This window comes from Epinephelus moara, chromosome 10, assembly GCF_006386435.1.
Source record: "Epinephelus moara isolate mb chromosome 10, YSFRI_EMoa_1.0, whole genome shotgun sequence".
Lineage (NCBI taxonomy): Eukaryota > Metazoa > Chordata > Actinopteri > Perciformes > Serranidae > Epinephelus > Epinephelus moara.
This window is the reverse complement of record NC_065515.1, coordinates 21865177-21888092: the sequence shown is the minus strand read 5'-3', so window position 1 is coordinate 21888092 and position 22916 is coordinate 21865177. Positions and strand designations below refer to the sequence as shown.

Genomic DNA, 22916 nt, shown 5'->3' with positions numbered 1-22916 from the left:
GCTCGAGTACAGGTCACGGCAAAACACCCAGTTTTGAAAGTAAATCTTTTCTTAGATGAACACTGCAATGTGCCGTGTGGTGTGTAAATGACAAAATGAATAAGAGAACAAATCAGGCGCGATCGACTCATTTGTCTTGAGAACAAAACAAATGGATGAGGGAGGGTGGGAAAGTGCACAGGGAAAGAGAGAAATGGATGCACAAACAGATTGGTTTAGCTGTGAGGTTCATCCTTGAAAACATGACAATTTATAGATGTATAGCGTTATGTTGGCAGAGGTAGAATAAAGGTAAAATATTGGATTTAAGCATCTTGCAGTTTTGAGGATTCAAATTATTTTCAAGCAAGTTTCTCAAAACCTTCTACCAAAGTTTGAGGGAGTAAACAAACACTAGTATGTATAACCCTCAGCCTACCCCACTGGCAGGGCATCATGCTTTATTTGGGTGTATATGTAAACACTTTGTCCTGATATAGCTCTCCAGCTGTACCAGGTACTTATACATGCAGACAGTAATGTGGGGAGTAAACACAAACTGTAAGGAATTGATGGAGTTTGAGTATATCAGCAACTCACTCCCAAACACACACAGAGACACGCAGAGTAAAACCGTACAACCACGCACATACACACCAAACATTCTTTGATCTCGCCTCAAACAACCCACTCTTGTTCTCTCAAGGAGAAGTGAGGCCCCCTCATTTGCATACGCATTTACTTATTGCACTCATATTTTTCCTGATACCTTTTCCCTTTGAATTTGAGGCGAGTAAACTGACAACCAAATTCAATTTGCAATATTCCCTCTGTTTCTTGATGCTCGTCTCAATGAATTCCAGCACCAGATGTGATTAATAACTCTGTCTCATTCTCAAACGATGGCACCGCGGTCTGCACGCTCTGTCGGCTCATTGAGAAACCCAAGTCTGAATAAAGAAATACAGCTATGTCCAAATGTGGTGATATAATTTGAGATCTCCTGTTACCCTTGCAGTGTTTTGTTTGAGTTTCTTTTAAAGATATTTAACACAGGCTTTAAAAGATTAATTCAGTAAACATCATTTAAATGGTGATGATCATTAAGAAGGGCACGAGTGTTTGTCGAGTCGGCTGTTAATGCAGTGTGTCCGTTCATTTTCCGGAGGATGTCACGGCATCTGGTGTCAACTCCATTTGTCTCATATATGCATTGTAATCTTTGTTAATCTTCATGTAATTGACACCGCTGCATTGTTCTGTCAGTGTAAAATAAATTACCATCACTAATGAAGACTGTCAGCGCACAGAGTTGGGCTCCCCTCTCTTAAGCGCAACAAAAGCAGCCCAAACATCAGTGACCCCCTTGACATTGGGGGAGGGGGATCTTAAGCATTGTGCGAAAAGGGAAATTAAGGATGGTTAATGTGATTATGCCGATTTTCACGCCCAATTAAGCCTCGGTAACTTTTTTTTTTTTTTTTATGAGGAGATTTCTACATTTCGTCGACTTTTGACCTCGTCACCCAGCAGGAAGAGAGACCTTTTACTAACAATATGAAAGCGTTAAGTATTGCCGATCTGCATGCAGGGACACAGCCACAATCTATGGCTGCTCCATATTCCATTACATGGCCTCAGCATTATGCTCCTAAATGGATTAGCGACTGGAGTGCACAGCAGTGCTGATAATATTGTAGCAGCAGCTACGCAATATTCAGTGGATATTGGAGCACGCCAAAAAAAAAAAAAATCTCACAATTTTGCCACCCAACTGAAAAGCTACTTCGTTCTTGGAATTCCTCACAATAAATGACTGAAGACAACATAGTGGACATGCAACTGAGAGTTTGTGCTTTCGGAAGGTTAGGGGTGTTCATCTTAGAGCCAGTGTTCACTTACTTTAGGGAATCAGCAGATGGAGGGAAGGGTCGAAACAGCAGCTTGCTTGCTTTGCACCGGCTGGCTGGAATGGAGCAGCTCACTGTGTCACTCAGCATCACTCACACTCCTAAACCTCCTTACCCCCTCCCCACCTCCCTTCCCACGAGCCCCCAGGTCAGGGCTCTGTTATGGAATAAGCCTTTTTATAGAGGCAACAGTCAAAATTGTCTCCATGCTAACAGCACAGCACAACAAGAGCATTACAGATAAAGGATAGAGCCGTACGGCATCCCTGTGGGATATGTTAGGTCTGATCTGCATCGGGGAGCTGTTTCATAGCTTCTCTCTCATCTTCCTTTTTGATAGAGGATGGTGCTTTGAGTAAGTTTAAATCTTGAAAATAATGACATATAGTTTTCATGCATAGGTAATGAGAAATAACTAAGTAAAACCATCCTTCAAGACATAGGTCCTTTTGAAAGTTGCTTTGCCAGTGATCCAGAATTCTCCTCTTTTTTTGCCATGCTGAAAGCAAATTTTACTTTTGATTATCTTCAATGAGGAGAACAAGGGATTTTCGTCAACATAAGCATTCCGGTGATTCAAAGAGTAAAAAGGGCTGTTGTGTTTTTTGTCTGTGATTTCACCATCAAAAACGTACATTTTTCATCTTGTGTCATTTTAAACTAATTTCCCGAGCTATTAAAAAATATCGATGCCTCCAGATGTTTTTCCTCTTGCTACACTCAGCAACACTGGTCCCGTTGGCCTGTCTATCATGTCAGCATCATGACCATTGTGGGAATTAATACAATTTGCTCTGTGGGTGTATGCTTCCAGCTTTTTTTGGCAAATAATCAATCAGCCCTGCTCAACAAACCCTAGCTGTTTTTGAGCTCTGGCCTGGTCCAATGAAGTGCATATAACATCACCAGTCTATATATGTCCGTGTGTGTGACATTCACCATGTTCTGCACAAGCTTCCTCACCACTATAACCCAAACTCCCATTGTTATGTAAGCAACAAACTCTCACCCATAAACTACGTGTTGTGTGATTTGAAAGTTTGGAACATGTGTGTCCTGTCTGCTGTACTAATAAACTTTCTGTCCTCTCTTCCCCCTGTGTGGAATTTCTCTCTCGATTTTTTGGCGAGCAGGTATGATGAATCATCCTCCCATCCCTATCTCAGAGCTGGCCGAACACACGGAGCTTCTCAAAGCCAACGACAACCTCAAGCTCTCCCAGGAATATGAGGTGAGCGGGCCAAGGGTCAAAGTTTCTCCAGAGCATTGATTTCTGTCTGATTGTGTTTTCACTGGAAGGGAACACAAGAGTCCCTTCTTCCGCTCAAGGGAATCGGCTGGTTCTTACCTTTCAAGTCTTTTTTTTTCCTCTTGCTTGTCCACAATAGTGCAGCTGCTGATGCTTGAGCAATTATGAAATATCTGTTGTTGTCAGCCGCTCATTTCCTCAGATATATTTGCAGCCTCAGCATGGCAAAGCAAGACAATTGTCATTTCAATTACATAAAAAATTTCCCTTGGCGGGTTGTTGCAACTCCTGAACTCCCAGATGCAATTTCCTCAAATTCTCTGCTAAATAACAGAATCATTCCAGTGTAATGCATCCAGTCCTACACCAGGAAGCAGGAGAGAGAGGAAAAAGAAGTTGAATATTTCTGCTGTGAAATGAAACATGTCCTTTTTGTGACTTTCAAAATGTGGCTGCTTACTTACAAAATAGGGTTAACTGCATTCAACTGAGGAAAAAATAGAAGTACTTGATGGAGTTAAATCTATTTGAAAAATTAAACCTTTACCTATTTTGAACACCAGGAATTACAGATTGAAGGTTACTAAAGAAAATGTTATGGCTCCATAAGCTCAGCAAAAACGTTCTTCTAAAAAATGGAGATATAGTCTGGTGTACGCACAACTCCACTAATGTGTTTTTGGGGAAAAGCACACTGGCGTTAACATAGCACATTTGTGTGTGTGTGCGTGTGTAGAGGGGGTAACTGAGCTGTCTGAGCTCTGAGACCGCGGCGGTTATAAATGACACCAGAGTTGATTAGAAATCAGGAGTGCTGAATCAGCTCTCGTTTGCATACAAGCAATATCCCCTCCTCGCCGTTCCTAAATCACTGTGCCTGTCACCTCGCTGCACGCCGGGCTAAGGTAGGAAGCAGGTACACCAAGCATAGATTGCTGTCATCATGCCTGCCGGTGGATGTTGGTGGATAATGACTTCTCATAGCGATCCAGTATTTCTTGGGTATCTATTATTCATAAATCCACATCCGGGCTATGTACCAAATGGACAAGCTTGTTCCATTCGGGGTGGGAAGAGAGACGGGAGACGTGATGCCAAAGTTGACGCTTTGCTACAACCACAACTTCTAATTACTTGGCTTTGAGAGAACATTAAACCGCCCGTTCGTCTCTTCTCCCACTCTGTCTTTTTCACTCTCTCTGTCCCCCCTGCCCCTTCACAAAACCACCCCCCAGGAAAAATAAATGACCAAATTAAATAGAGAAGTGTAATTTTAATTTTGTTATTTTCTTGATGAATGGCTGCTCGTCCGGGCGCCCTGGCTTGCCAAGCGCAGCTCTACGGGGCTTTGACTGATTGGTTTTTAGCCAGGCGGGATGTGAGGGTGGAGGAAAAATGGAGGGAAGAGGGGAGAGAGATGAGGTGGGGAGGCTTGCTTAATGATGAGGATTCAGTGAGGGGAGAGAGAGAGGGAGCAGGGCATCTCAGCTGGAGAGCGGAGATGAAGAGGAGATAATCTGACACACAAACGGCAATGAAAAGGCAGCCACAGTCTTTACCTGACGATATTGAAGCCATAGAGTTTGTTATATATCTTCTGTGAGGCAGTTAGGAGCCACGTCCTACGGAGCCTGCCTTCTTGACAGGAGTTGTCGTTCCTCTTCAAACGTGTCATCGTGGATCATAAAGAGGAAGAAGGGGGAGAAATTGTAGCCGTTGTAGAATATGAATATGGACTTTTGCAATACTGGCATCCTAAATCTAATTTATTAAAAAATGATTCAAGTTTGGACTACACAGATGTGGTTTCCAATTTTTGAATTGAGGGTTTTTTTCTGGGAACTGACCCCAATCTTTTATATGCACACACACACACACACACACACACACACACACACACACAAACACACACATTCAGCCTTAAGGTAATCTTGAAAGAAAGGGAAAATAGCTGGAGGGTGGCTGCAAGAGAGGGAGTGTAAACATCAGAAAGGGGACAGGAGATGGAGAAAGAGATAAAGAGCGAAAGAAATGTGGACAAAAAAAAAGTGGAGGACTTTGAAGATGGAGAGATGCAGATAAGGAAAACGGGGACAAAGAACGAGGGATAGAGACGAGAGGGCAGAAAGAAAGAAATAAACAGATGGAAGCTCTGATTGCTGTAATGATTGCATGGAAATTGTTACATCAGGTTTCCAGTTGGACTTCATTCAGCTTCGGTCTCTGTCTGCAGCCCCCCACTATACATGCTGGAGCCCCAACTGCAAATAACCTTCAAGCCTCCGTCCCCACACCAACAGAGCGCCAGACGCCTATAAGCAAACAACCAAATGTAATGGAATACTTAATTATCCTGACAAGGAAACAGAATATTTATCTGGAATTCTTGTTTTAAAGACACGGCTGAATTCGTCTTCCGCCCAAGTATCGGGCCCTGCTCCACGCCCTCCCCTCGAAGGGGAGAGCTGCTTCCTTCATCAATATTGTTATTTGCCATTATGCACCCGCTACATTAATGATCTTGATAAAGTACTGTGTGCAGCTGCTGTGAGTATTTAAACCAGGCAGTGAGCAGATTTTCATGATACCGTGTTCTTTTTTTTTTTTTTTTTTTTCCTTTGGGGAAATCACCCTCTCAATCTCTCCCCCTCCCTCTCGCCTTTCTTTGATAACATTCAGGTCGTATTGTTATTGCTCAGCTCCTCCCAAGGCTCTTCTGATTTCTTCTTTGTGTGTGCATGTTTTGCCTGTCTCTGCCCCCCCCTCCGTCAGTCTATCGATCCAGGCCAGCAGTTCACCTGGGAACATTCCAACCTGGAGGTGAACAAGCCCAAAAATCGTTACGCCAACGTCATCGCCTATGACCACTCTCGAGTCATCCTGGCTCCCATCGAAGGTAAGGCTCACCAGGCCTCACACTCTGCACCCACAGTACACCACAGCAGACATTAGCTCAGCTTCTTGAAAAACATTTGGGAAATCTTCATAATTACAGAGTCAGTTTAAGCGATTAGGAATTTTTACTGGATAGACCGGACCGAGATCTAAACTGGAACAGTGAATAGCAGTGCAGGATAGAAGACATTAAATACAATGACGTCATTAAGACAAGAAGAATAAATACACAAGACTGGTCTGAATTTCACAAGACCGAAACTGTATTTTGGTGGAGGCTAAACAGCGCACTAGTCTCATCTCAGCTTGAAGCTAAGCAGTTCATGGAATCATAATATTTTGGGGGGTTAGGCAAGGACTTGTTTCATCTCATCTTCAGACCCGGCACTCAGTCAGATCTCACACTCAGAGTGACCCAGGAATTTAACCAGTGTTTCCACTGTCCCATTTGTCTCATCCGATCTGCCCCACTCTCGTGACTTCCCTCTAACTGCCCACAGACAGAGTACTGAGAATCTCGGAGCCAGAAAAACTCTTCCCCTGACTCCTAAATCTCAAGGGACATTGTCAGAGGTAGTCACCCTTCACCGCTGACATTGTTCTGGCATTGCATCACCAGAAGAGCTCCAGACTCCTCAGTGTAGTGCCAAACTCCCCACTCCACAGTACTCTCCTTTTGTGTGAGCTAACTGCTCCGACTAGATTTCGACATCTCGCAATAGTCAGGCCAATTTGAGGGTGCGACAACATGCATAACAAAATTATCCCAGGGAAAAAATGCCTCGTCCATAAATACATAAATTAATCAAGTCTGAAATTTCTATTTTACACTGCAGTGATTTTGCCATTAGTCGCAGCAGTAGAACAATTCATGCACGCCGCCATTCTCTGTTCACTTAGCTATGACTAAAGCCAAGGCACCACAGTCGGATTGTGCGACGTGGTATCCGTTTTAATGACATTTGCCTCTCCTTTTCTTTCTTTTTTCCTTATTTTCATTCTTTTATTATTTATTTTTTTCTGCTCGTTTCTCCTTTGTTCTTTCCCCCCAACTCTCTCTCTCTCGCTCTTTCTGGTCTTTTTTGCTGGTCTTCTCTCTGTCTTTCTCTCCCCTCTTTTACTCTATTGTTGTCCTCACTGCGTCTCCTCTCTTAAATTAGCCCAGTGGAGTGTTTCATTGTTTGTCGCTTGAGTGAGGAGACGTCAGTCAAAGAGACGTGACTCTACCAACACAGATGCTGCCACACTGGAGCCTCTTTTCAACTGACAGGATTGTAGAAGTTGGTTAAATGAAGATGGGTGATGTTCTGTCTTATCACTGTCAGATGCTCGGTGTTAGACACACTCTAATCGCAGATTATCCCGTTTCCATTTGCAACATTTTGGCTGAAATCCTTTTTGTAGAACAACTTCAAATGTGTGAGCCTGTCGTGATTCTGCACCCAGCCTGAAGATGCTTGTTTATACCTGGTATTAACAAGCGTCTTGGGTGATCTGATCACAAGTGGACAGCTCGAAGTTTGTCAGAATGTGTCTCCAGAAGTGTCTCGAATGAACTTGAAATCGGATCTCACTTTCCCGCTCTACATGCAAATAAACATATACACAATTACCGTTTGCAAAGGCAAAATGTTTCATTGTTTTTAACCAGTGAGAGGTTTGTCGTTCCATTGACTCACCGGTGACAGCCCGCTCGTGCACATACAGGAACAAGGCTCACTGTTAGCACTGTTAGCTATTACCTAACAGTCATTACCAGGTTTAAAAACAGTCGTTTTGGCGTCAGTGTGATTCTGTGGGAACTGTTTAACAGCTGTTGATGTGCTAGCTTGTGCCAACCAGGCAGATGTTGAACTGACCGTTCGCTAGGAGGAGAGCAGCTCAGGGGAGGGTCTCTTCAGTGCTAGGTCTACTGGCGGGGAGTCGATAAGCCAGGATGTCAGCTTCGTAGGCGGTCGTTAATGTGGCCCGGGACACATTAGCATACACACTGTTGAAAGAATGTGGCCATATGTGGCGCAGACCATATGTGGCCTAAGCGATTAGATCTCAAGACACATTAAGGATGCATGTGGTGCATTCACACCTGTACTGAGAGCTGTCCACTTGCGATCCGATCACCCACGACTTATATTAATACCAGGTGTAAACAGGGCCTTTGACTCTTTGGATGCAGGACAGTTAACATCACCACAACACCCTGATTCCCTGACATCTGAGGTTAATGACAGTTTTGCACCGCACATGATCAGACTAGAGGCTTGTGTCATAGTTACACAGCTATGCCACTTGGTATCATGAGCAATCCCTGCTGTGAACTGCAGATTGTAGCTTTGAAGTGTTGTGTTAGCTGCAGACACATTTAAGGATGCCACAGAATACTTACATGCAGTCAGTGGAAGCAGGATTTTGCGATAGAGCTTACAAGTGCTATATACGCCATCCTTGTCATTAAAATGTTTCCAGTACACATTTGTCTACCCCGCAATGTGGAGGCGTACCTTACGGCTAGATTTAGTGGACCGGTGTGCAACGGAGCATGGTGGCTGGCTGACAGGGATGGTAGTTGGATGTACCTCCCGGCTGTGGCGGCTGAGTGGCTGATTTACTCCTCGCTATCCTCCATCTACAAGCACGCTCCATCTGTGGTGGTGGTAAATCAGATGTAGGCTGCTACGACATATCTACAGAAAACCTAGGCAGAACAGCAGAGGTAGAAAAAGAACATGACAGAACAGGCAGTACAGGAAGTTGTGACTGTGAGGCTTTTGCTGCATTTAAATCCATTCAAACTGAGGTTTCCTTCAGCTTTGCTGTAGCAGAGGGGGCGAAAGGCTGTGAGACTGTTTTAAAATCTCATTTAATCTTTTATTATGTCTTCAAATTTTATTTTCAATAGAAGCACTAAGTTCTATCCGGTAATACAGTCGGCCATATCTTAAGGCATTGCCACTGCTCTCTGGACAATTCAAAAATTTTCACAGATCTAAGCCAATTTTCACTTGTTTCAACAATAAGAGGTGCGAGAACTCATTATGTAAGCAATTTACTTGCTTTCTTTCTTTCCAATCTAGAATCTTGACACCTTCATTGATTGGGAAACAGGGTTAGTGTGTGTGTGAAAAACTGGGAATTGTCAAGGCAGATGGCACTAAACAAAGGGTGCAAATAATGAGTAGAGTAAAATAATAAAAAAGTCAGATAGATTAAGGGAGAAAATGGATTATAAGAGAAAAAAAATCATAAAAGGTAGAATGTTCAATCTCTTAATATTTATCTTTTGCTGTGGTCTTTATTTAGGTATCACAGGTAGCGACTATATCAATGCCAACTACATTGATGGCTACAGAAAGCAGAATGCCTACATCGCCACCCAGGGTCCACTACCAGAGACATTCGGGGACTTCTGGAGGATGGTGTGGGAGCAGAGAGCAGCCACTGTGGTCATGATGACCAGGCTGGAGGAGAAGTCACGGGTAAGTCCACCTAAATGATTTTTGTATGGTTGCTGGGCACTGTTTTTTGCAGCTTTGTTTTTAAAGTTCCCTCCAGTGACATCCCAAACCACCTTAAAAATGTGTCTTTTAAATAAACCTTAAAATGAATCTGTGGTTCTCAAGACCAAGTACAAGAACCAGCTGCTTAAATGGCTCAGCTCTGCAATGATTTCCCAGTTCACACCTGAACGTCATCGGTAGGTAATGAGACTTCATTTTCTTGAGATGGATTGCTTTTGGAGAAGTGTAGAAATTTGAATGGGGTGTGAAAGCAGCAGGGGAGAGCGATAAAATAGAGTTAAATCAGAGACGGTCTATCTGTGCATCTGATAAAGGTAGGCTGCGTATCCACTGGGAGTGTCTTGGCTCTCGCTTCTCTCTTTATTTGCAGTGAAAACGACAAGCTGTTGCATGTTCCCCACAGTACCGAGAGCTTAGCAAGTTTTAGCGCTCGGAGTGCACAGTGCAGGAAGCTAAAATTAAATTTTAAGCAACAGAGTGCCACAGAGTTTTTGCGGTACTTGTGACCAGTGCCTCCCACGACCATCTGTTGATAGTGGAAGTTAGAGGAAAAAGTGCAAGGAGAGCACAGTGGCTTCGTCCCAGGAGGGAGGAGTGAGATGTCAGGGTGTGATCACACTAGGCCACTTTTATCTCTGTCTTTTAATAGATGTATGTCCATGGGAAGTGGCCACCAGGTGTGCAGGAAGTGTATATTGTAGTCTTTGGAAAGGGGCTCAGCCTGGAGATGGAAATGAACACTTTCCTTGGTAACGAACATCCATCTATTTTGAGTTGTGCCTGTGATGTGCAGACTTTTTTGTAAGCCAACTATCTCTAGCAAAAATCAGAAAGATTCATAGCAGGAAGACAGCACAGCAGCAGCACTTTACAGCCACAAACTATCAGTTTAAAAATGGAAAATGTTTTAGAAAAATTGGCAGCTTGCATAGTGAATCAGTCGAAAGCGCGCTGGCTCTGTTAAGGAAGTCTCTTAGCTGTTTGACAGTTAGATATCAGTTCTGTTTGCCCGTAGTGACAGGTAGTCGTTACGCAAACAAAGTGCCTGTCATATGACCCATTTTTCTAAATTATGAGCTGAAAATGCAGGTGAGCGCTTCGAAAAAATGAAATAAAATAAAGGCAAATGGTGCGAGTACACCCTGAGGATGGATCTAGAAAGACTGTATCCTTCGCTATCAAGGAGTGGACGTGTCTAAATGTCAAAAAGCCAACCACGATGTTTCAACCTGTCAACTCGAACCTGTGTCAACATCAGGCTCACTCGGCCCAGGTGTCTCCGCTCATTTTCGCTCCCTCTATCCCTTTTCAATTGTTTACCTATCCCCCATCCCGACATGCGCGGTCCACTCCTGTCAAACGTGATCAGGATTAGCGGGCGGTAGAACTTGAGTGTCAGCTTGAGCAGGAAATGGGAGAGAAAGCTGGAGCGCAGTGCATCTCCCTCGCTGGCTGTCACTTCTCATCTGATGTCCGCCGGCGCGTCACACCCCATATTGAATGAATCTTTATTAAGTGAGCTGACAGAGGAGGGATGGGGGGAAGCAGGTGTTGTGTTTCCACATATACTGTAGAGCCATGGGATGAAAAGGAGCTGAAAACATTAGATACCCAATCAGGATTTGATGAGACATTTTACTCCTAGCAAAGCATTCAGAAGAATGAGTTATTTTATGTGAGGACCTGAAATAAAACCACTTTACCAGGCTTTTATTTTGACACAACTGAATTAAGAATTGATTGCGAAGTAGTTGTTTCCTAAATTTTAATTACAGTCCTGCACTCTGCATTGCCAGTAAACATTTTAGACATAGGGAAGGCTGTACGCAGGATTTGTGTGCGGGTACTGAAGTTAAGCTGAAAGAATGAAGTTGCTGTGACACTTGTGGTTACATCTGTTCAGCCTGCATAGTGTTGTTTCTCAGATATGAAATAGAGAAAAGCTACCCTGTAGTTTCTGTCAACACCACCTGCGGTTTTAATCCACAGGAGGGCTTGCTTTATGAGCGGTGTTTGAGTGCATGTTATTATGTCGAAACGAGCATGGTTTGAAATTTCCTGTACTCCTCCCTTTATGTGGAGACACCTTTTAATAGAATGTCACATAGATCTGTCTCTCTCTCTTTCTGTCTCGCTTTCAGATTAAGTGTGACCAGTACTGGCCCAGTCGTGGCACAGAAACCTATGGTATGACCCAAGTGACCCTGTTGGACACTATAGAACTGGCTACTTTCTGTGTCCGCACTTTCTCCTTGCACAAGGTAGGATGATTACACTCTATACCACCTCCCACACACATATGTACACCACAGCTTTGCTCTTTCACAGCGACACTGTAACAAACCACCAAGGACATGCAAAGAATTCTGAAGTGGACGCCTGAGCAAAGACAATATTATATTTACTATCAAGTTGGACGACCATGAACAACACATTAAATGTCTTTCCTGTAAACAAAGGGCCTATTCACCTATCACATGTTGTAAAAAAATATATATATATATATAAAGTTTGCATAGGCAACAAAAATGATTGCATAAACTGGTATCTTATATATTTCATACATTACCCTTTGTCTGCATTGTCCTTCCAGTCCGCCCCTTTTACCTTGTTCGGCTCTCTCCCTCCTCAATAGATCATCTGTTTATGTGCGTCTGCCAAATTGGAGCACTTAGGTAAAGTGAGCAGAAGAGAAACTCAATATACATAATTGGCAGACTGCTCTCATGCTTCTATGCCCACACACATGCACACACACAAAATTTAACAGTGAAACACACAGGCAGCTACAGAGTCTGCACACAGATGAAAACGTTCTTAAAATGACGCATCCGCACATGCAATCTCACGTGCACACCCGTTCACAACCATTCATACCTCTGACACTCATGCGTAGATGTGATGCCACACACAGATACACACCTGCAGACATGAATAATATGCATTAGCATACACACGGACAGACGCTCACACACAGAAAAGAAGAGTCAGAAAAGAAAACAAAAAGGAACACCGGCACATTTACATGCAGACTCACTCTCAGTCGCAGACTCACACGTCTTGTGGTCATGCAAAAAGTGGTAGCCCCACGCCTAAGTCACAGCTGACTTTGTAGGAGTGTCAGCGGAACAATGAGCACCAAGGCAAACCAGTGACGGCAAAGATAGCAACGTATCAGCAGCCACGGTGCTTTAAAGCTCGCTGGTTGACATTCAGGGCCATTTACATTCTGCTGCTCTCAGCCTCCATCAAACCCACCGATAGGATTCTTTCTCTATCTATCGTCTCCTTCCTTCTCATAACTGCAGCCATTGCTGTGATTTCTCACTGAGCTGTTTTCACTTTATATCTCTGAGGGGGGAAAAAATGCTGTGTTGAATTTGTGTGAAGTATAAGGTAGCACAAGCTGGCGGTACACTGACACAAACATACACACAGTGCATCTACAAAGCAGCCACCGTGGTACTTATCCATATGTATGCATGTCCTGCAGTGGTTTGGAATTGTGTCTGCTGATAAATCCTTAACCAAAAAAAAAAAAAAGACATTTAAATAAAACCAGCAGCCAAGCACCAACCATATCCATTCAGCCTGCCTCAACTGCAGAAACAGGGAATGTCCAAAAGAAAATAAAGAGAAATAAGATTTAGGTCAGTTTGCTTTTAATTACCACACTCATTTATTCATTTATTCAGCAAGGGAAAAATTCCCTCTGTCAGGGAAGCAGAAACACCGCATTGAAATGCAAACAGTACCTCCATTAGAGGATCTTCTGAGAGGAGAGGAGGACAGAAAGATGCAAGGGAGATTTTTTCTCTCTCTCTCCCTCTCTCTCTCTCTCTCTCTTCTTATCCTCCTCAAAAACCTTCCTCTGGATCCCAGCTTGTATCTTTGATGCGTCAAGCGTTGAGTTTGAGGCGGGAGCTGACAGACGGCTGTGTAATGTGGGTGTTTGCTGCATGTATCTGTAGATGTTCTGAGCAGCAGCAATATGAGAGCAAGAAGATATAATACCTGCACGGTTCAGTATAGAAATGATTGTACTTAGTATATTATAAGTCCATCTGATCAGCATCCCAAAGGAAAATTATGCACTCGATCTATTTTAAGTTTGAAACCCTTGAAAATCTGTAGCTTTCAGATTTCAGAGAGCGCAGCAGCAGTGGCTCATTCATATAGGTTACGATGTGAATTTTATTACAGTTTTTTTCACTGATTCAAAACATGATATTCCATTAAAATATGGCTACACTTATCTCAGTCCTATGCGCAACCATATCGACCTTGTTAGTAGGCATGTGCATCAATTTCACAAATTTATAAGGAGGATTACTTGTGCAAACCGAGACATCTGCCTGTGTACACATAAGAATTTGTTTTTCCGTGTAGGAGATATTAAAGGTCCAGTGCGTAGGCTTTAGTGGCATCTAGTGGTGAGGTTCCAGAACTGAAAATTCTCCTGTGTGTCAAATGTGTTGGAGAACTATAGTGGCCAACCCAAAAACACAAATGGTCCTATCTAGAGCCAGTTATTTTTCAGTTCTATGTACTGTAGAAACAACATGGCGGACTCTCTGGAAGAGAATCCTCATAATATGTTGTAGGGCTGGGCAATTAATTGAAACCGACATTCAGAACCTCAAACCAACATAATCTTGCTCATGTTGGTAATTTCGTTTTTTGCTTTTACATTCTGTAAATACCTTCCCCGCTGTATGTGTGTCCCTTTAAAAACATACTACTGAATGTGTAGTCACGTGACTCCGCCCCGTCCAGTCCGCGACCTGGAAGCAACATGGAGAACTCAAACACCGAGCCAACTGAGCAACTTGACTAACTTTTACCAAACAGAAATGCCGTGTCCGTCGTTTGGAGACATTTTAACTTTTGTGAAGATGACACTGAACAGAAAGAAATTGAATGTAAACACTGCAGAAAAACTGTTTCAGCGACTGAAGGTAATACCAGCCATATATTTTAGCAGTTGGAGCACAATCACCTTACAAAACAGCGCACGGCTTAAAAAAAGGAAGAGACTGACGAAAACCCAGCAACAAGTGCCTCCACAAAGCAGCAATCAATAACACAAGCATTTACAAAGGCTACACAATATTCAAAATATTGAAATATTCAATAAATAACCATTAACAGTTCAACTATGTGTTTCCTTCAATAATTTTAAAATCACAAGATAATATATATACTCTTTCATTAGATAAAAATAGTTGAGCAAAAAAACAAATCAAAATGGGCGTTTATTATTCGTAATTGAGGTAAAATGTTTAATTAATTGTGATGTTGATTGAGGTCTATCACCCAGCCCTAATATGGTGATATAAATGGCTCATTCTAAGCTACCGAAAACACAACTATTCTTATTTTCAGGAATTTATACACTGATGAAAACATAATTCTGCATATTACATACCATTTCTGCTATTAGATGCCCCTAAATCCTACACACCGGACCTTTAACGCTTTAAGAGATCTTTGTTTTGAGTCATAGTGTCACACTCATCATACAATACACCTTAAATGCCTTAAAAAATGCCATGTGTATAACAGCCATGCAGCCAAAGCAGCAAACACAATATGATTTGGTTTATTTTTGTTATGACACAAATAAAACCAGTTGGTCAGTCGCTCCAAACAAAACTCAACCACTGCATCCAACCCCACCTCTCTCTGTTCTTTCCAGAATGGCTCCAGTGAGAAGCGGGAGGTTCGTCAGTTTCAGTTCACAGCGTGGCCTGACCATGGAGTACCAGAGTACCCGACCCCCTTCTTGGCCTTCCTCCGTAGGGTTAAGACCTGTAACCCGCCTGACGCCGGACCCATCATCGCCCACTGCAGGTCAGTAGCAATGTTTTGTTGTTAGGGTTGGTTAAAATACTTCTGTTGTTCTGGGATCCAAAGTGTTTTTAAACTTTTATGCAAACTGGAATTTCCATGCCAAAGTGGGACAGTTTTATGTCCCCCTGTGGTTAGCTCCATGCCACTAAAATGAAGCCTAGCCCTACACGTGGAACAACAAAATGGCAGAGCTCCTGTGTGACTGCTATTATACATTGCATAACACACATTATACAAACACACGCTCTCTTTCTTTACCCGATCCTTCATCTTTTTTCTTTTCTCCATTGGTCACATCATCTTTCTTTTTAAGGCATCCCCTTTTTTTCTGTGCTTTTATGCTCTCCACCTCTGTCTCTTTTTTCCCTCTCTGTGAAAAGCCTCACAGTAATCCCTTCCCATCTTTTTTGCTTCTCCCTTTTTGCTCCTTAGCCCTTCCTCCTTTTACAAGCGATATTTCTCAAATGGCTTATTCAAATTGAAACCTTCCTTTTTGTCAAGATAAGAAGACTTCGCTGAGTCCAAAGCACTACACAATAGAGCTGAAATTTGACAGCTTGCTTCGCTCAGTCTCCATCACTGTCCTCTTGTTGTTCTATCTGTCATTTTTAGTTGTTTCTCCATTCCCTCTCAAGCTTTCACTATATCTCTCTGTTTTCCTCTCGATCTCAATTATTTAAAATGTGATGCCACAACAAATCTACAAGCCTTACTTGACAAGCATAATCTTTTAATTCTTTTAATCGTTAGGAGTGAGAATAACTGTAAATTACACACACAGCACCCTGAGAGGATAAAACCCTAGAAATAAATGCAGGAGAGATATTATTTTTCATTAAACACACCTCCTAAATCTAGCATTTCTCTTTCTTTTCATTCCCTTCCCTCCTCCTGTAGTGCGGGTGTCGGCCGGACAGGTTGCTTTATCGTCATCGACGCCATGCTTGAGCGCATCAAGCACGAGAAGACGGTCGACATTTACGGCCATGTGACGCTGATGCGCTCGCAGCGGAATTACATGGTGCAGACGGAGGACCAGTACAGCTTCATTCACGATGCACTGCTGGAGGCGGTGGCCTGTGGCAACACTGAAGTGGCTGCCCGGAGCCTCTACTCCTACATCCAGAAGCTGGCCCAGGTGGAGAGCGGCGAGCACGTAACTGGCATGGAGCTAGAGTTCAAGGTACAGGAAGTGGAACAATTTTCTAATAACATGGTCTAACTGAAATTATGGGCTTTTATGCAGAGATTAAGCTCTATCTCTTTACTGTTTTCAGTCGGAAAATCATGTCTGTGTTTGACAAAGTGTTTCAGATTAACCATTACCGGGGTTTGACATTTAAATTATGGGACAAGCAGTATTTACCAATTAAAAGGTACCAATTAAAATGTACAGCTCAAAAACTCACCTCACAGACTAAGCTGACCTGCAGCCAAGATGGTTACAAATAATATGCTATTCAGATCAGCAACAGCAGACATGTTAGATCAGTGTCTCTATTAACTTTTCACTCTTTGAACTCTATCAACTTTGGCCATAAACCACAAAGTTCTATCACCTTATCGTCAGCAAATGTAAGCCTTTTAAATGAGGCTCGCTGCCAGTTTTATCTTCCAAGAAGTTATTTTGGATGCAAATTCAATTTCTTCGCCTTTTGTATTTTTTGCTCCTCATCATTATTTGCTGTGTGCTTAATTGCTGGTTGCAGTAATGGCTTTTTGATTTATGATCATGCATTTCTGATACCCAAACAAAACATACAGTGGTTCTTGAATAACAAACGCGCTTCTTGCGAGAAACTGTGATCCTAAATGGGGAGACTGGGGAAGGCGTATTATGGATGATTACTGTAGCTGATTGGAGGAACTGGGAGAATAACATTTCAGTCAAGTGAAGATGCAGTTTACAGAAAATCCTTATTGCTCAAGCAAACTGAGTTAGGAGTTAAAGGAGAGGCAGGTTGGTTGTTTCGTTCAGACATGTTGGAAACAAGTGTATAACACAGTGAGTTTGAAGAGTTAAGGATTTGAGACACTTTCCTTGAAGATGTAGTACCTTCCAGCCCCAGGTAAGTAGAGTATAGAACAGCAGCCTTATTTACATGGCAGCTATTTGTCAGTGTATGCTCTACATGCTGCCCAAGATCTGAGATGAACTAGACAGCATATCTCTTCTACTTTCTTGAGTTTCACTTCAATGGCTTAATCACTTAGATACTCACTGCATTATTATATTTTCGAAGCTAGAAAATGGCAATAATGAAGCCCTTCATTGCACGGCCCCAACGTACATTTTGGAGGATTTGGAATAATATGCGTAAGAAAAGAAATTGTGTTTAATCTAGCAGGCACAAGACAAAACATTTTGGCTGGAAGCAGCAGGGATTTGAGTTTAGGTTTATGAAAGAAAGAGTGTACGCTTCCTTAGAGAAATCCATGACGAAGCAGTTGGTGAGGATAAACAGCCAGGCACGGTGTTTACATAGATCTCCATTAGAGATCTTAACAATCATCAACTTCTAAACTCACCTCGGCTTAGACACTCCAGTCAGTATCTGCTGACCTTGAATTGCACACAGCCTCACTCTCAAATCATCCATCATCTTCCCATCGCCATTCACCAACACGGCCCCCCTGCCAAGAAACAATAATAGTGCTGGTGTGTTTCGACCTTTTTTTTTTAACTCACTGGCGCACAACGGTGATGGAATCTCCATCGCCATCTGTAACAAGGATAATGCTGAGCTGGCGTCAGGAGTCAACCGGGGATTAATAATGTCCACGCTACAGTCAGGGTAGAGAAGAGAGGTGTGTGCGAAGAGGGGTGGTGGAGCTAAGTAATTAATACTTGATGATGACAAATGGAGGTGGATGGCAGGGCAAGTGGAGGGAGGAACGTTTGGCTAATGAACAAAGGGACGACTGTATGCTAACTTGGCACTAAGGAAGTGATTCGACAGAATGTTGCACTATGGGGACGGGTGGGAGGGCATTGTTGTTCTCAGGTGGGAGACGGCGTCTTGCGGAGTTAAGCTGCGACTGGTGGGTTTCACCGGAGTTCAGGGGGGAGAATGAAGTGAGGAGAGGGACTTGTCATGGAGTTGTCAGACTAGCGCTTTCTGGCATATGTGCATGAATAACAAGCATGTTCGGGGAAAGATTTATGCACAGAAGACGCTTGTGCACACAATACACTTCCAAGAAAAGTATCCAGCAACATGCAGTACACAAATCATTCCATGAACAAAAGCAAAGAGCTACTGGGAAATAGCGAAAGAATGATTTGGAACCCAGCAGCGGAGTTTTAATTGGGATCCAAACGAGAAGACAAAGATGGTCTTTGGTTTTAAATAAAATTGATGGTGACAGTTTACCAAAAAAAACTTCTGAAGGCATTGTGTGGCATTGTAGCTGCATTATAAGCATTATTAAACATGTATTGTTTAATTGTTTGTTAGGGTTATGGCTGGGGCAGGTTCGGATAAGGATAATCACAGATTTGTAAGCCCCATGTTGTGACATACACCCAATATGATTATCCCTGTTGTGGTGAAACATCCCAAATGTACATCAGCTCTTACCCTCCAAACAAAAAGATAGACTGTACTATAAATGGGAAAGGAACTGGCAACGGTGACCAGAGAGTACCCAACAGTAGGTGCTTCTCCGCCCTGTTAGATGACAGGTTGCCAGGTTTGGCTCTGTTCCCCGCACCCTCTGCGGTGTTTGGTGGCGTAGCCGAGGGCCTCTTTAGCGCTGCCAGGCCACCTCAAGCCTTTCCAGGTGCCTTTGTGAAACACAGATCAAAGGGAGGACAGTAGCAAGGGATGAAGGGAAGGGAGGGGGAGAAGGGCTGGACGGACTCCAAGTAGCCACTGACACAGAGGTACTGGCGCTATAGGGAAATTAGAGTGAAAGAGAGGACAACGCTCTAATGGGGAAGAGAGAAATGATAACTTAGGCCTTGTTCACACTGAGTTTCAAGGAGAAACATTTTGACTTTGTGCATTTTGACAACTGTTAAGAGACAAGAAGTCCAGGAACTGCATCCCCGCCTACTTTTTAGTAGGGTCAGGGAAGGGGAAACTCATCTTTTTCTCTCCACCCTCTTGCGATGCTGCTGGTGTCTTCAGTTCACCACGCTTTTCTCTGTCTGAAAGGGGCCCTAGACAATCTGATTAGGGTGTCTTCCATTTGCAGGCAAACTCTAACAAGCAAGCACACACACCCACACACACATAGACGCTTTGTTGAGACATTGAAGCCAAGAGGAGGCGATCATAAGACTTGCTGACCCACAAACTCACACTGAGGTCCCTGTGACGATGATGATGTAGCAGTACAGCTTTTCATTTTGATCATTATGCTGTGTGTGTGTTTGTGTGTGTGTTTGTTTTCTGAGCATCCCTTTGTGAGTCTACGTTTTATGCACACATACAACACTGCCATTATCAAAGGCACTGGTGACCCACTTTTAGACGAGTTTTTAGTTTTGTGCAGACTTGATCCAGAGGCTTGTTAGTCTGGGTGTGTGGCATATTTTCCATTGTTGCATTTGACCCTGCAGGACCTCACAAGTTGCGGAAGGGGATAAAGTTTTTGAATTGCTTTCCGATAAATATATTCTTGATAAACAATGTCCCTTTGAAGCTGTGTCATCATCGGCAAAGCAGATTAGATTGGGTGTGCTTTATTACTTTCTGTCATTGATATACTCCTCTCTTTATCTGTCCCGCACCTGCCCCCCCCCCTCCTCATCTCCCCATCTCTCCTCCTTTTATCATCCTCTCCTGCTCTTCCTTCCTCTGTCTCCGCTTTTCATGTCTCTTCTTTCCTTCTTTCTAACTACCGTGGCTTTTGCCATTTCATTCCCTCTTCCCCTCAACACTACTTTCTTTTCATCCCCTTTTCATCTTTTTCCTCCTCCGTACCTTTCATTCCACACTTTCTGTGCAACATCTTTTTCCTTCTGTGTTTTTTTTTTCTTGCCTAACTCTGTGCATTCCTTCCCTCCGTTCCTCCATCTATCCCTACGTCTTTCCCCTCCAGCGTTTGGCCAACTCCAAAGCCCACACGTCGCGCTTCATCAGTGCTAACCTTCCCTGCAACAAGTTCAAGAATCGGCTGGTCAACATCATGCCCTACGAGACCACGCGTGTCTGCCTGCAGCCAATCAGAGGCCTGGAAGGATCCGACTACATCAATTCCAGCTTCATTGATGGATACAGGTAGGCAAACACATGCCAGCAGGATGTGTTTGCATTATGATGCCATTACTGTTTTGTTTTGGGGGGGTTTCTATTGCCAGGAAACATCTCTAATAATTCAAGACATAATTTAAAACTTTCCTTCCTTAGAGGTTAAACTTAATGATACATTCGTAAAGAGATAGTACAGCAAATTAAGTGAAACAGGGATATGATTTAGATGTGATGAAAGATACGTAATGCAAACTGCATTTCGTCTTCACAATCCCCAGGATAATGTAGTACTTGTTAAAAGCTATCACTCAGTCCTTTTCAAGGATGTATCAGGTGTCAGTATTGTTCCCAGAAATTGCATCAGTGCTTTTAAAAATAGTACAGATTAATTACACAAGCCACACATAACTGGGTTTAACATGGTTTCACTGTATGCAGGCAACAGAAGGCCTACATCGCCACGCAGGGCCCTCTGGCAGAGACCACAGAAGACTTCTGGAGAATGCTCTGGGAGAACAATTCTACTATTGTAGTCATGTTGACCAAACTAAGAGAAATGGGACGGGTAAGACATAAATACACACAGACACAAACATTTGATTTATGTTATTTTTTTAACCTTTATTAATGTTTCAAAGAGTGAAAAGGAAAGAAATGTGCGAGTAAATCTTCAGAATATAGATTAACAGAGACCACTGATTTGCTCTAACAGGAAAAATGTCACCAGTACTGGCCGGCGGAGCGCTCTGCCAGGTATCAGTACTTTGTGGTTGATCCCATGGCGGAGTACAACATGCCCCAGTACATCCTCCGAGAGTTCAAGGTCACAGACGCCAGGGTAAGACATACCTGAGAGTGTTAGATGTGGATTGAGTGTGGATTGAGAGGGTTGTGAGGTGGGACCAACAAAGTAACACCAACAAAATCATAGACAGTAAAAAAACATATATAACGGTATCGACAGTAATGGTGTCATGATCCTGGGTTTTGGTTTCATATTCTGTTATCTTGTGGACTTTGTTTCTGAGTTTTTCTGTTTGTGTTCCTTGTTTCATGTTGTTTAGCTCATATTGAATCTGCTTCCTGTTTTATTTTGGAGGTTCTCTCCTCATTTCCTGTCTTTGTGTGTTTTCCGGCCTGTTTTCTGCCACACCTGTCTCGTTAAGTTGTCTCTGTTCCCTGAGTCTTCCCTTCACACCTGTTCTGTATTAGTCTTGTCTGCTCCACCCTTGTTGTCAGCCAATCCCGGTTTCACTCCTTTTGCCCATGTCTTCCTACTCCAGCCATGTCTCGTTCTTGTGATTAGTCTTCTGTGTATATATACCTGTGTGTTTCCCTTTGTCCTTTGTCAGTCTGTCTATCACAGGGCTGACACATAGAGACAACCATTCACACTCACATTCACACCTACAGCCAATTTAGAGTCAGCAATTAACCTAGATGGCATGTCTTTGGACTGTGGGAGGAAGCCGGAGTACCCAGAGAAAATCCACATTAGAAATACACATATGAAAGTATTTTGTAAATAATCCAGCACCTCTTAAATCTTTCACTTTTTTTTCTGTTCTCACTTTGTCTCCCTACTCTAACGCCATCCGGTTGCCTTTTCACTATCCATCAAGAGTAATTGCTCTTTTTGTAAACTTTAATACAGTTAGGGTTACAGACTCTGTCTTTATTGCCTTACAATTTTAAGTGAAATTCATTTGCAAAAAAAAGACACAAAATGTGCAATAGTTAAAGATTAACTTGCCTGACAGAATTATCATTTATTTATTTATTCTAATTTTCTATAGATATCACATTAATTTTGTCATTATGAGCTGTTTTGGTCATGACAATAGTGTAGTGAAAACCTCCTATCACACCAGCCCTAATAGTAATTATAACATTTGGTCAGAATGAACTGGGTAGTTATATATTATAAAAATGAGATGCAAACAATGTATGTGTCTTTTTCTTGGTTGTGTAGATATAACCAGTAAAACACGACACCTTGATTTCAACTTAAAGTTTTTGTCAGTATTTTTGTTTTGAATTGTTGTGAGCACTTTTGAACATCAGCAGTAAATATTAGGCTTTTAAAATCACTTCCTCAGATTCAAAGAGCAAGGGACTCTTTAAAGATTCTCCATTTTATACTGACATTCATTAGCAGTACAATAATCATTCAGTATACAGAGACACCACTTTTTCAGTAGCCTCAAATGACCAGAAGCAACGCCAAATACCAAATTATGCTGTAATTTCCACAATCGCACCGTCGACCCACCCTTCACTGAAGTGTGGGAAATGTAGGAGACTAAGCAGG

At 42.7% G+C, this 22916-nt stretch overlaps 1 protein-coding gene across 3 annotated transcripts in view; it reads left to right on the top strand.

Annotated features, from left to right (window-relative positions):
• The window catches only part of ptprsa (protein tyrosine phosphatase receptor type Sa), a 260511-nt gene that overhangs the window by 225357 nt on the left and 12238 nt on the right, over positions 1-22916 (top strand). For all 3 annotated transcript variants that reach the window (XM_050053955.1, XM_050053956.1, XM_050053954.1), the window contains 9 exons: positions 3023-3120; positions 5911-6034; positions 9334-9509; positions 11693-11812; positions 15250-15404; positions 16302-16587; positions 20454-20632; positions 21044-21170; positions 21318-21443. In XM_050053955.1, the coding sequence (XP_049909912.1) occupies positions 3023-3120; positions 5911-6034; positions 9334-9509; positions 11693-11812; positions 15250-15404; positions 16302-16587; positions 20454-20632; positions 21044-21170; positions 21318-21443 (1391 nt within the window). The remainder of the gene's footprint in view (positions 1-3022; positions 3121-5910; positions 6035-9333; positions 9510-11692; positions 11813-15249; positions 15405-16301; positions 16588-20453; positions 20633-21043; positions 21171-21317; positions 21444-22916) is intronic.